General features: G+C 56.7%; 1 protein-coding gene and 1 long non-coding RNA gene across 2 annotated transcripts in view; one reads left to right on the top strand and one right to left on the bottom strand.

Annotated features, from left to right (window-relative positions):
* SFI1 (SFI1 centrin binding protein) overlaps positions 1-13380 on the top strand; it is an 88979-nt gene that overhangs the window by 75313 nt on the left and 286 nt on the right. Inside the window, 16 exon segments of the mRNA XM_082697846.1 lie at positions 787-868; positions 1196-1374; positions 2365-2440; positions 2906-3001; positions 3445-3521; positions 4537-4639; positions 5969-6065; positions 8377-8537; positions 8933-9007; positions 9605-9679; positions 9803-9979; positions 10050-10312; positions 10999-11103; positions 11201-11432; positions 12706-13034; positions 13266-13377. Coding sequence (XP_082553972.1) covers positions 787-868; positions 1196-1374; positions 2365-2440; positions 2906-3001; positions 3445-3521; positions 4537-4639; positions 5969-6065; positions 8377-8537; positions 8933-9007; positions 9605-9679; positions 9803-9979; positions 10050-10312; positions 10999-11103; positions 11201-11432; positions 12706-13034; positions 13266-13377 — 2239 coding nt within the window.
* Positions 9056-13268, bottom strand: LOC309847536. Its single transcript, XR_014302496.1, has 2 exons — positions 13210-13268; positions 9056-11967 (listed from the first exon to the last, which is right to left on the bottom strand). It is a non-coding gene; the product is annotated as an uncharacterized lncRNA (long non-coding RNA).

Below are 13380 nucleotides of genomic sequence, written 5' to 3'. Positions count from 1 at the left end.
GTGGCCCTGCCCCTGGTGTTCAGAACGTGCCCTCAAGGCAGAAAGCCTGGGCGGCCACAGGGCTCACCTTACTTGCTTCTCAACTCTAAGGATCACAGTCTATGTTGCCTCTTGTCCAGGGCCTGAAAACAGTTGCCTCGTGTATTTTGTCCCGTGCTTTTGCCAACACATGGCTCCTAGTGGCTGTTGGCCAGTTGTCCCAGTGCTGCGTTTGCGGGCCTTCGCATCATTGTGCTGAGTGGGGAGGCCGAGGCAGAGGTGACAGAGCAGTGGTTCTCAAACCTGTCTCCCTGTCTACCTCACATGGAACGCTTCTTTTAAATATTCTTTCCTGTGGCCCACTTCAGACTTGCTTGGTCAGCCCTGGAGACCTGGCCTCTGTTTTTAACCACTTCCCCTAAGTATTTGTGTAACAGCAACCAGGCCGGTCAGCCCGGACTAGAAAGGATTTCAGTACTGACCATTGAGCACTGTTGGTATTTCAGTGTGGAACTGAACTAATGAAGAGCCAGCGTCTCAAAGTCAGTCTTATTCATACTGTGCAAATGGTTGGCTGACACCGGAAACAACTTGGAGAGGACTGGGTCGTTCATGGGGCTTTTTGGCCACTGCTGTCTGCTTTCCTTCTCTTTCTCTTTCCTTCCTCTCCCATCTCAACTTATGCACCTTTTAATAGCCTAAGGGGAAAAAACCCCAATTATTTGGAACTTCTCATTCTTTTTCATAGTGATTTTGTTTTATCTTCAGTGCTTTGTTCCCCATTATTGTTATTATTTATCTTTTTAGGGAGACGTTGGAGAAGCAAGTATTTGCTATTTGGTGGCAGAAGATGTTTCGGCATCGAGAAAACCGCTTGGCGGAGAGGATGGTAAGTGGCCGTCCCTGAGGAGGTGCCTGGAACGGGCAGGACTTGCTTCAGACTTTACGCTCACTGTCTCCTCTGCTCGGGACGTCACCCAGACCCACATTGCGGGGCGTCCTGCCTGTGACCAGGACTCACAAGGCAGGGCAGGGCAGGGCCTGGGACATCTGTTGCTCTTGTCAGTGGAGTTTACATATGACTTCTGGGCCAAGGCAGCTCATTAATGCCCATCTCTTTTGCCTTGGTCAGTAATTGTGGCCTATAGACTCTTCCTGGCTTCTATGCCCCCAGCTGCTGGACCGACTCTGTTCTCTCCCTGCCATCCTGCCCCAGGCCATCCTTCACTCAGAGCGGCAGCTCCTGCAGAGGTCCTGGTCCACGTGGCACCAGCGGGCAGCAGCACAGCACCGGGAGCGGCAGCGGACAGCAGCGGCCTGGGCCCACTGCCGCCACCACCAACTCAGGAGGGCTTTCTGCATCTGGAGAGACAGTGCCCGAGGGCTCAGAACAGAGTGAGGGGCCGCTTCTGCCCCTGAAGCTCTTCCCCTCTCAGGCCAGCTAGTGGTAGACTCTCAGCTCTGAGTGCCTGTTGGAGGGTTGTGTTAGTATAGATCCTGGTTTTAAGTTCCAGAAATTTTGCCTGATATAGTCTATACAGAACCAGGGCTGTAGTGGGAGGATCCTGGGGTACTTCATGGAGCTCCCAGCCTCAGGAACTCGACTAGGGACAGACATGCTCCATGGATCTGAGGTCCTATCCACTGGATGCATCTCACTCACTGGGTGGGGTCCAGTGTGACCACGTCCAGAAAATAGACTGATGAGCCCGTTTCAGGATAGCTGAGCACAGGACCAGCAGCTGTGGCCTAGGGGCAGGTGGTGGCAGTTTTTACCACACCATATGGTTGGAGACAGGGTGGGGCAGACAGCCCACATGGACACAGCAGACACTGTCCCGCTTTTAATGCTGTTCTGCATCCACTTTGTGCTGTGAGGATCTCCCCACTCAGATTCTGGCCACATTTAATCTCCTGAGTCGCCAGCACATGAGTGTACTTCAGTGTACTTGAACCCTGTCAGGTTGGCTCTGAGAATTTGAGTAGATGCTCACTTTCCTGAGGGGAGAGCCCAAATCTTGGCAGCTCTTCAGAGGTCTTTTTTTTTTTTTTTTTTTTTTTAAGATTTTATTTATTTATTTATTTGAGAGCATGAGTAAGACAGCATGCTCACAAACAGGGGCAAAGAGAGAGGGAGAATCAGGCTCCTTGCTGAGTAGGGAGCCCAACCCAGGGCTTAATCCCAGGACCCTGCGATCATGACCTTTAGCCAAAGGCAGACGCTTAACTGAATGAGCCATCCAGGTACCCCCAGAGAAGGTCTTGATTCCTCCCTCCCCACTAATTTAAGAACCACTAGACAGGGGCCTGGGACTGTGAGGGGTGTGGGTGGAAAGAGCACTGGCCGGGTCCAGACTGCAGTGCTGACTCCAGCCATCCCCACAGGAAGACGGGCCTAGTGCTGGCTGCAGAGTTCCACTCCGCACGGCTCCTGCACCGGGCCTGGAACAGGTGGAAGGAGGTGAGGCTTTGGCACAGATGCCACCACGTGTGGTTGTGGACAGGTGGAGCTGGGTGTCAGCGTGACTCGGAACGGGCATGTGGGCTTGTCTTCCACCCTTCGGCAGCCACCTGCCTCTGAGCACGGGAGACAGGCTAGGCAGCAGAGGGGCAAGCACTAACCTGGTTTCCTGAGGTGATTGGCTCAAACTCCCATGTTCTTCAGTTCTGGTCTGAACTCACTGAACCTAAAATTCTTGGTCTAACCATTTGCAGGCATCCTACTCAGGGTAAAAAGTGTGTCAACTGCCAAATGGCTTGAGCGTTTACCCTGAGTCAGGCTCTTGCCCCATCTGATCCCCACAAAGCCCCTGAGAGATACCTAGTCATAGATGAGGCCTTGGCAGGGTGGGTGGGGCAGGTGAGAACCCCACGGGTGAAGATGGCAGCATGGCTGAGCCCCTCCTGGTCCCCACTCTGTCCGCAGGGCCTGGCTCTGCGCATTGCCGAGCGATGGAAGCTGACGCGCGCCCGCCTGCACCACCGGTGCACCTTGCTGCGGGGGGCGCTGTGCTCCTGGGTGGTAGGGGCTTCTGCTGGTCCCTCGGTCACCCCTTGCCTCTGGTGGGATGGGGGTGGGGTGGGGATCTTGTGTCCCTCCCTCGGTCTCCCTGCCCCTCCCAGAGGAGTTCCATAAGCCTCCATGTGCCCACGACGGTGGGTCTCTCAGCCACGGGGCTGAGCTCTGGCTTCCTTGCTTGGCAAAGTAAAAATGAGTGCTCTCTGGGGGGCCAGCCTCCACATCAAAGTGACCCCTTGTCCAGGAGGCCAGTGGCCTGACTTGCTAGGTGAGGACTTCGTAAGACCATCTTCTCTGTTATCCAGGTGCTCTACTGGCGTGGGACTCGGAGCTCTAGGCCAGTGCCCACTTCCAGCATCGCACCCCTGGGAGGAGGGCCCCGGTTGAGGGAGGGATAAAGGAGGGAACTGGGCCCTGCGCCCGCCATTCCTCTCGGTCTCCCACAGACTTATCAGAGCCAGGTTCGGAGCATCCTCCAGGAGGTGGCAACCAGGGAGAGGCAGCACAAGAGGCGGCTACTGCGGTGAGTCTCCCTGGCATCTCCCACAGGGCCTCAGGATCAGGGCGCCCGCTCCAGCCCCAGGCAGGGCCAGGCTGGTGTGGAGGCAGGGCAGCCCAGCTCCTTGCACTGCTCACAGCGTTGCTGGGCTTTGCCACAGCAAGCACTCCATTCATTGGGTCACCCCGTGTCTGGAAGCTGCTGTGTGCAGACTGGGGCCTTGAGGAGGCAGCTGTCAACCTGGGCATCTGCGAGAGCCCCCCCTTGTCTTGCTCCTGTCAACACTCTTCCCTCCTCTACAAGATTCTGTGTCTCCCCCTCCAGAGCTGCAGGGACCCCCTGTGCCTCAGCCTCCACTCAGTTGCCTCCCTGCTTGGCTCTCCAGGCCTTCCACGGATTCCAGAGGCATCTCTCACAGCCTTGGAGGTCACTCGCTCTCTCTGTTCCAGCGCCTGCTAAACCAACCTCTCACACTCTCCTTCCCAGCAGGCCTCCCTCATTCCGCTCTTTTCCTTCCTCCGTATTTGTTCAGCACATGGTATTCCAGGCCGCCTGTGGGAGGTGGGCCTTGTGGACTTACCACTTCTACCCTCCTTCAGGGAGGTCCCCATCCAGCCCCTCAGGCAGAGGGAGTGAGAAAGATGGAGTCGCTGAGCGAACTCTGCAGCAACTGCGGGGCAGGGGCCGACGGCCCTCCGCCACCTCCCGTCTATGTGCCTTAATGTGGTGTGACTCACCTGTACTGTCACTGCCTGGTCACCACTGTGTGTCACGTACATGCACGAGGACATAGTATTTGGTCTTGTTCACCGTGGTGCCCCTGGGGCTCCCCCAGTGCCTGGCACGGAGCAGAGGCTCACCAGCCCTGTGTCGAGTGTGTCACCATAAATATGGCTGTTGGCGAGACTGATATTCTTAGGTACAAGGAGTCTGTCCCCAATTGAGGAGTGGGCAGAAGAAGCGGGAATGACTCACAGGAACCTCCCCCATCTCATACGCACTGGTGACACCCTCATCTCCCCGGCCTGTGTTCCTGCAGGAGTGTGTTCCGTCGCTGGAGAGAGAACACCCTGGCCCGTGTGCACGAAGCCCAGCAAAGCTCCCGAGCACGCGCTCACTACCAGCGAACCTTGTGTTCCAAGGTGAGGCCTGGGGAGACCAGCTGGTTGCCCAGGAGGGTTTGGGACCTCGCTCCTGCAAGGGGGTCACCCCGAAGCTAGGCACTGAACAAGGAACCCAGGACATGGGCTCACTCATCCTCCTCCATGCAGGGTTTTTTTTTTTTTTTTTTTTGCTGGATTATGAACCAATATCCGTTAAAACAAAAACACAGTGAGCACACTGGTTCTTATCAGAACCAGTACTTCCGGGCGCCTGGGTGGCTCAGTGGGTTAAGCCGCTGCCTTCGGCTCAGGTCATGATCTCAGGGTCCTGGGATCGAGTCCCGCATCGGGCTCTCTGCTCAGCAGGGGGCCTGCTTCCCTTCCTCTCTCTCTGCCTGCCTCTCCATCTACTTGTGATTTCTCTCTGTCAAATAAATAAATAAAATCTTTAAAAAAAGAAGGAAAAAAAAAAAAGAACCAGTACTTCCTACACATGTGGAATTTTCCACTGGACAAGCCATGTCAGTGTGGCCCTCCTTCTCTTCATCTGTCAGAGGATGTTCATTGTGGCTGATTTTGTGGCTGCAGAGGCTTTCTCAAAAGTGTAGAGCACCCCGGGAATGTGAGATTGTTGGTCATCATCTGTGGGAAGTGGCCCCAAAATGCCACCTGGTGGGGCCTGTCCTGTGTGCTGCAAGAGGGAGGGCGTGCCAGCTCACGACCCTGTGAGGAAGGAGTATTATGCAACAGGGTAGTTCAGAAATGGAGGGACAGCAGTGGTCCCAGCACTGGGGGCTGTTTTAGAGAGAAGGATTTTTGTCAGGAGCTCTGAACAGCAGTGGTTCTCCCACTGGAAGGCCAGGGAAGACTGGTCCTGACAACTTGGAAGCCTCCAGAGGGTGAAGAACTGTGACAAAGTCAAGGCCTAGTCTGCTGTCAGACTTGCTTGGCTTCCGGCTGGAAAGGGAGGCCTTTTTTGCAGAGAATGGAATTTGTGCCTAAGGAGCTGGGGAGCGGGCAACCCCGGCTGGTTGACTTCTTTGTAAAGTGCTCTGCTAGTGTGATTTCATGGATTGCATGAAGATGCACGCATCTGATGTACAGCTTTGTTCAACACCTAATAATGGAACAAATGCCCATGGGACGCCTTGACTTCTTGATGGCGTGCTCAGAAGTTGAACTCCTATAGAACAGTTCATTGCCTGGGATACTTTGCTTCCTGTGGGGACTGGGGGCTTTGGTCCATGGCCTGGGGTCTGTGCTGCTGGCCGGTGTTTTCCGGAACATGTGTGGGTGCCATGTCCCTGCTCAGTCCCACAGCGCTGGGCGTCCCGGGAAGTCAGGCTCTGCTCTTCATCTGTCCCTTAGGTCCTGGTGCAGTGGCGGGAGGCTGCATCCGTGCAGATATACTACCGACAGCAGGAGGACTGTGCCATTAAGGAGGCCCAGAAGGTGCTGGATAGGGGTGAGTGGAGTTCCTGGCAGCTGGGGAGGGGGCTCTGAAGGACATAGAACTGTCTCGTGTTCCATCTCTTCCCCCTCAGTCTTTGTATTCTTCTACCCTGTGTGAGTTTTCTGTTGCTGAGATAACAGTACTGCGGACTGGGAGGTTTCCACCAGCAGAAGATTGTTCTCTTGGCCTTCTGGAGGCCATGTCTGAAACTGGGGTGTTAGCGGGGCCATGATTCCTGTGAAGGCTGGAGGGGAGAATCCTTCCTTGCCTCTTTCAGCCTCTGACAGCCCCAGCAGTCCTTGGTGTTTACTGGCTCACAGACCCATCCCTCCAGCCTCGGCCTCTGCGGGCACAGGGCTATCTGCCCTACTACCACGTCTCTCAGGACACCAGTCCTCCTGGGTTAAGCAGTTTGGAGGTTCAGGATGAGGCTCCGGGTTTGGGAGGAGGAGTAACCATTCAACCCAGCGTGTCACAGCGTTCTCTTCCCAGCCAGTTGCCAACCAGTTGATGTTCAGGTGTAAGACCGAGGCTTAGTATCTGATTCTCATGAAGGAATCAAGGGGAGGGAGTTTGCTTCCTTGTGTCGCAGGGTCCTTGTGTGTTCAGGGAGTAGTGGCCTTGGGCAGCCTGACTCCCTGCTGTACAGAGAGCCTGGGGAAGACCGTCAGATAGGAGCACAGGTGAGATGCAGGGAAACTGAGGCCCATGGCCCTGCAGTAGGGACATGAGCAGTGGTTAGAATAAATGACAATACAACCGGAAATGAAAACAAATTTTTTAAATCAGACTGGAGGGAAGACAGGTCAAGTTGTTGGCTTGCTCCAGGACAAAAACTGATAAACTGGTTTGGCTCTGACTGCACTATTTATGTGGCTAAACACACATCTCTGCTTTCCTTTGGACAGAACCCTGGGGGTCAAACATCCCGCACCTACTCCACGCTAGTGTGCTTCTCTGTGTCCTTAAGCTGCCCCCCCACCCCAGAAACCAGTGCTGTTTCCAGGTGTCTCCCAAGAAAGAAGCTGAGGGGTTTGGCCCATTCTGGGGCCTCTGTTTGGGCAGAGCTTTGGCATCAGCACTGCAGAGGCCTTGCCAGTGGGGGTCAGGTGGCCATAGCAGGTGTTAGAGGGGACAGGCACAGGCTGCACCCTGGACTGCAGGACCGAGGGGCAAGCAGCTTTCCGTGGAAGGTGTTGGGTGGCACACGGTGGGCCCTGGGATTGCTGTGTCCTTTACTGGTGGTACAAGGATTTGGGAGACCACAAGACAAGACACTGTGTTCTCGGCACATAGCAGATGTGCACTCAGTGCCTGCGGAACCATTTCTGGGCTTAGTTAAGGCCTCGAGTCTCAGGCACACCTTGGCAGCCCGAGGGCGGGGCTGAGTGCTGGAGGAGGAGGAGTTCAGGGTAATGTGTCCTAAGACACATTCAACAGAGTGTATGATACGGGCAGGGTCAGGTGCTGGCTGTGTGGCCCCATTAAGGCCTCTCTGAGCCTCAGTTTCCCCATCTGCAAAATGGAATAATAGTAGCTGCCTTGTGGGGTTGTCGTAAGGACCCAGTGAGAGGTACACCCTGGAAGCAGTATGCAGGAAGTATCAGCACTTGGTCCTAAGGCTTCGCCTCCAGGCCTACAAACCTGCCCTCCCTGGCCCCTCCAGCAGTTCCCAGAGGACACCCCCATCTTGGCATCAGTGCCTTAGTATCTGTTGTCTATAAAAGAAACTTGTCTCAGGGCTTAAGAAAAGGGAATAACCTAAAAGAAAAAAAAAATAGAAGAAGAAGAGGAAAATGCTTGCTCCCCCTTGAGAATCTGGTGACACAGAAACAAAATGCATGCAGTAGCCTCCGCCTGCTTGCAGCACCCAGAATAGCAGACACTGTGCCTCCTCCAAGGCCTGGTTGGAGCAGCTTAGACTCTCTGAGCCTGGGTTTCCTCCCAGGCCAAATAGGGCCATGGCCCCCCATTCCTTCAGACACAGAGTCTTATCCTCCACGTGTCCAGTGGCCTTCCGTGGGCCGCTTCATGGGGGTACTACAGACACGTGGTCACTGTCGACAAGCGGGTGGTTCTGGCTGACTCTTTGGGGGCACAATAGTAAACGGCACACCAGGTTCTGGTCCCCAGGGTGCTCATGGCCACTGAAGGTGGCCACAGCTGTCAACACACAGCGGCCACCGTCCCCATGTGGCGGTTTCACCGAGTGGGGGCTGACACCCCAGCTCTACCCCGACACAACCTTTTCAGCTCTCTGAACCTTGCAGATTCGTTTGTAGAAACCTCCAAAAAAGTAAACACTGACTTGGATCTGCCTTAGGTTGTCTCAGGACGTGGTTTCGGCGCTGGCGGGACCGAGGCCAGAGGGCGGCCCAGCAGAGAGCCCAGCTCAGGAGGGCGGCTGCACACCACGGCTGGCAGCTGCTGCTGCAAGCTCTGGCCCAGTGGAAGGCGCACCATCTGGGCTGCATCAGGAAGCGGGTGAGGCAAGCGGCGGCTCCCGGGCCAGGAGACCACCACCTGGGGAAGAGGAGGGCTCTGTGGCAGAACCCACGACCGCCAGGATGGGTGCTGGGTGGTTGCCGCCCTGCAGGCACAAGGCTGCAGGGACCTTTCTGGGAAGGCTGAGGGAAGCCAGCCTCTGGGTCGGGTCTCCCCCAGGCACCAGATGGCCCAAGAGGGAAACCTAGCTCATCCTGAAGGGTGGGGTGTCAGAGCTCGATGCTCCTGCCTGGTACAGGAAGCCTTAGCTTCATCCAGGACTCTTCTTGGAGATGGGAGGACAGTTCTCTTGGGCCGAGAGCCTTTCACCACAAGGCTGTGCCCAGATGATTGGGATGCAGGGCCCTGACTGCTTTTAGCTGCTCTCTCCCCAGCTCCTGCAAAGGCAGGGTGCCCAGCTCCTGGCCCAGACCCGCAGCCGGGCCTGCTTCCGCCAGTGGAAACAACAGGTGGGAGCCAAGGAGAAGCCCCTTCCCCTCCCACTGCCTCCTGAACCCACATTTATTATTTTTATTTATTTAATCTCTATACCCAACATGGGGCTCAAACTCACAACCCCAAGATCAAGAGTCACATACTCCATGGCACCCCCACATTTAAAATTTTAAATTCCACCCTTGTCTGAGGGCTCCCCCAACCCTGGTCATTTCCCGGCACTGCCCAGTTCCTTCCATCTGTGACCTATACAAGCCCATCACTTCAGGGCCCTGTTTCTACAGTGTCACATTAGGGTATTATCCAAAAATTAATATGAATGCATTTTAAGTCTTCACCAAGGACGTGCTAAAACACCAGGCAGGGTTGCATCGTGCCCAGCAGACCTTCCTATGCCCAGCACTTTGCCCCACTCGCTCCCTTCCCCCAGAGCTCTGCCTTTGTTCTTCCCAGAGGATCACTCCTTGGTCCACCAACTCAGGGCCAGGCAGCACTGGGCCCTTCCCAGTGGAGGGAGGGCAGCCTTACTAGAAAAGGGTCTCAGAGTGACCAGGTCCCTTTGGTCAGAGTGGCCTCCCTGACTTCCATAATCTTCTTTTTCTGGCACATAGCTGGCGAACAGGAGGCGGGAACAGCAGGGCACAGCCTGGGCCCTGTGGTTCTGGTCCTTCTCACTACAGGCAAAGGTAATAGGGGCTCCACACCCAGCTGTCCCTGTACGCCTCGGGGGAGGCCAGGGTGGGTCGTGGGCACAGCCCTGGGGGGAGCCTTAAGCAGGGAGAACTGGGCCTCCTCTCCTCTCTTTGGAGGTGTGGGCCTCATGGCTGGGCTTTGTGCTGGAGAGGAGAAGAAAGAAGGCGCGTCAGGAGCAGGCCGTACAGGCCTACCAGCAGCAGCTCCTCCGGGAGGGTGCCACACGCCTTTTACGGTTCGCGGGTGGCATGAAGGCCCTCCGGCAGCAGCTGCATGCCCAGCAGCAGGTGCAGGTGAGGGTCCCCTGCCTTCTCACGGGGAGCAGGTCAGACACAGCACGACTTGACCAGACGCCCGTTGCAGGCGGCTCACAGTCTCCACCGTGCGGTCCATCGCTGTGCCATGCTCTGGAAACAGAAGGTTCTGGGCCAGGACAGGGAGACTCATCCTACCACATCCACCATGCCCAGGAGGAGAGTGACATTTGACAGTCCCCTTTCCAGCTATGTTGCAGCTGGGGCTGGGGATGCTGCTCCGGAGACCAAGAAGCCACCAGTTCCTCATGGGCCCTGGGGGGCTCGGGGCAGCCTGTCCCTGGCTGCTGGGGACCCCCACCTCCTAGAGCTGTGAGTAGCCCATCCCTCGCCTCTTCCTCCTTGCTTTTTGCCTGGAGCAGAAATTTGCACTACACAAGGAGGGAGGTCCCAGCTGAACCCTGTGGACCCCTTTCTCTAGCAGGATCCTGTCCCTCCCATTCCATCAGCCCCAAATAAAGGGACCGCAGCCTCTGTTCCTGCAGAATGTGGGGGAGAGAACATGTAGTTTTTAAAAAAGGAATCGGCTGTCGGGCAGCCCCGCCCTCACGCCCCCAGACCTGCCAGTCACCCTGCTTCTCCCCTTCCGACCAGGAAAACCCACTGTTTGTAACCTGGCCCATCCCTGCACACCGGGCTGACCCAGCTGTTGGCTCCCAGAGTGACCGGCACTGCCTGAGCCTCAGTCTGCTTCCCTTGGCTCCGGATCCCAACAGGGCCTGACCCGGAAGAGTCAGGAAGAGTGTGCTCCTCCTCTGATGTGGGAGGGGCACCTGTGTCACTGGGTAGCTGCAGAGGTCAAATGAAATGAGGCGGGTGAGGCACCTCCACGACATCAGGCTCACTTCATTGGAATTACTGAAAGTACTCTGTGGCCCAGGTCCACTCCCCGTCACCTGCGGACCATAGACCAGCAGTTTCTGTTTCCCTATAAGATTGGAGGGGTGGGACTGGATGCCCTAGGTAGGCGAGAGGACTAGGCCTGTTTTTCTTCCCAGCAATGATGCCCGCTTGGCAAGAAAGCAGCCTCGACGCCCACATTTCCTGCTGGAGCTGGAGCCGAGCCAGAGGCCCCTGGGGTGTGGCACCCTTGGGGGGAAAGGGTATATGGTGTGGTCCTAGGGTGGGTGGCTTCCTTTCCTTCCTGCTTCTCAGGCCAGGTACCAGGGCCTGACCAGCTCCTGTTGTCCCTCTGCTTAGGCCCAAGGCACCACAGGAATGTGACTCAGTCATGGCCCAGCCAGCAGGCCCTGCCCTGATGAGGCCTTTCCTACCAACGGCCTGGGCAGCCCTGGTCCCAAGCAGCCCCCTGCCCCAGCCCAAGGCCCTGCTGAGTCACCCTGGCCCAAAGCTGCCCCCCGCGTTGAATACAGGCCCAGAGCTACTGCCCCCTTCATCCTTCATGCCATGTGTGGTGGAAATCCCTGCCAGGGTAAGTCCTCCTAGTCACCTGGGGTCTTGTTCTTTGGTCTGGCCTTCAGTGCTCTTCTCACACTCTCAGTGCTGTAGCCACAGCAGTACTCACTGCTTCCAGAGCACTACCGGCTCAGGGAGATGGAGAGAGGCCACTCGTGCCTTTACCAAGTAGAGGTGCCCCTGCCCTAGGAACACAGTAGGGAAAGGCTGCTGGGCCCCTGCTTGTGAAGCTCATGTCGCAGAGGTGGGGACCAAAGAAGAGCCCTGGACATGGATGAAGACACTGCAGATTACGAGGGTCCTGCAGGCCCAGGGGAAATACTTGGATGCTCAGTAGAAAGCATGGGGGCTGGTTGGCAGCCGTGATCCCATGGGCCAGCACAGGGTGCCAGGAGCCAGGATTAAGTGGTGACTGTGGCTGTGGGCAGAGCCCATCGTGGGAGGCAGGCTAGGCAGGACCTGCTCCGATGGGTTTGATAAGGGTGAGGAAGGAATCCAGGATGACTTTTGGACTTCTGGCTTGAATAACTTCAGGAATAATGAGTTCCTTACTGAAAGAAAGAAAATGGGGCGGAGTGCGGGGGGGGGGGGGTAGAGGCCTGCTTGGGATAAAGCCTGAACAGTCTGTCGTGAACCTGTTAAATTTGAGATAAAGCAACAAGATTCTGAGTGTGGCCCTTGGGAAGGTGGTGAGGGCTGGGGAGCAAAACTGAGAGTCTGCAATGTAGTTGTTGAAGGTAAACCCCTGGGAACCAAAGAGGTCACCTTGGAGAAGGTGGCGGCTCCCTAGGGCATATGACAGCCAGATAGAGGAGTCTGGGCAGGGACAGCAAGGGGGTATGAGAAGGCACAAATGCTCAGTAATAGAGGAGACAGTGGCAGAGTTGGGGTCCCCCAAGAGTTGGTGCCCAGAGAGCTGGTCGAAGGTCACCAGTAGAGGAAAGGAGGGTTGGGGATGTGTGGTCTAACCAGGACAATTGCCCTGGACCACTTTTCCTCACTGAACTGCGGGGGCACAGCTCAGAATGAGATGGGGGTCAAACAACTGCTCAGGATGGGCTGAACCAGGCCCTAGGGTAGGGGTGGGACTGGACTGCACAGGTGTGGGGTGTTCCTTGCGCTGCTTGTGCAACTTCTTCAGGTCTGAAGAAAGGGGCAGGGCCAGGCCCGGCCTGGGTGAGCTGGTCAAGTCCAAGACCTCACCCCCCCAGACCCCTGCAGTGGGCGACCTGGTGCGTCTCCCCCAGTCTTCCTCCCTGCTTCTGTGTTCATCTGTTCTCCCTTTACAGGTGTCTGCACAACCCACCACCCCTGGGCTGACACACCAGGCCTCGCCATCCCCAGCCAGCGTCCCTCACTCCCGCCTCCTGCTTCCTGGGGACTTCACAGGCACGGGGCTTGGGGCTGGCTCCAAGTGGGTGCACCTGAAGCCTGACAGCATTGTAAATGCTCAGGTCACTCCCAGTACCTGGGATCCCTCCACTCAGCCCTGGCCTAGCCGCAAGGGTGGTCAAGATCCAGCTTGTTCTGTCACCAAGAGCCACATGGACCTGGAGGCTGAGCTTGAGAGTATCCAGAAGCAACTGCAGGATTACCAGACCATGAAGCAGAACCTCTCGTAAGACCCAGAACCCCCCCCCCCCAGCTGTTTCCCCAGATCTGGCTGTGAGGGTCCTTGGGCCCACCCAAGGTGCTTGCACAGCTGGGTGGGGGAGGGGGGGCTGGCAAGGGAACTGCACCGCCCTCCTCGAGCCTCCCCACCCCCAGAAGTAGCAGATAGGCTGCTTCCCTACCTGGAGGCAAAGCCAAGGGCCTGGACAGGCTGGCAGCATGTGTCTCCCTCCGGCAGGTCCTGCCAGCGACAAGCAAAAAGCCTGCGCCGGTGGCTGGAGCTGAGCCAGGAGGAGCCCAGGCCTGAGGACCAGGAAGCAGAGCGGCAGGTGCAGGAAGAACTACAGGAGGTG

This window comes from Mustela nivalis, assembly GCF_964662115.1.
Source record: "Mustela nivalis genome assembly, chromosome: 14".
Taxonomy (NCBI): domain Eukaryota; kingdom Metazoa; phylum Chordata; class Mammalia; order Carnivora; family Mustelidae; genus Mustela; species Mustela nivalis.
Note: the sequence above shows the minus strand (reverse complement) of the source record. Positions and strands in the feature narration are given on the sequence as shown.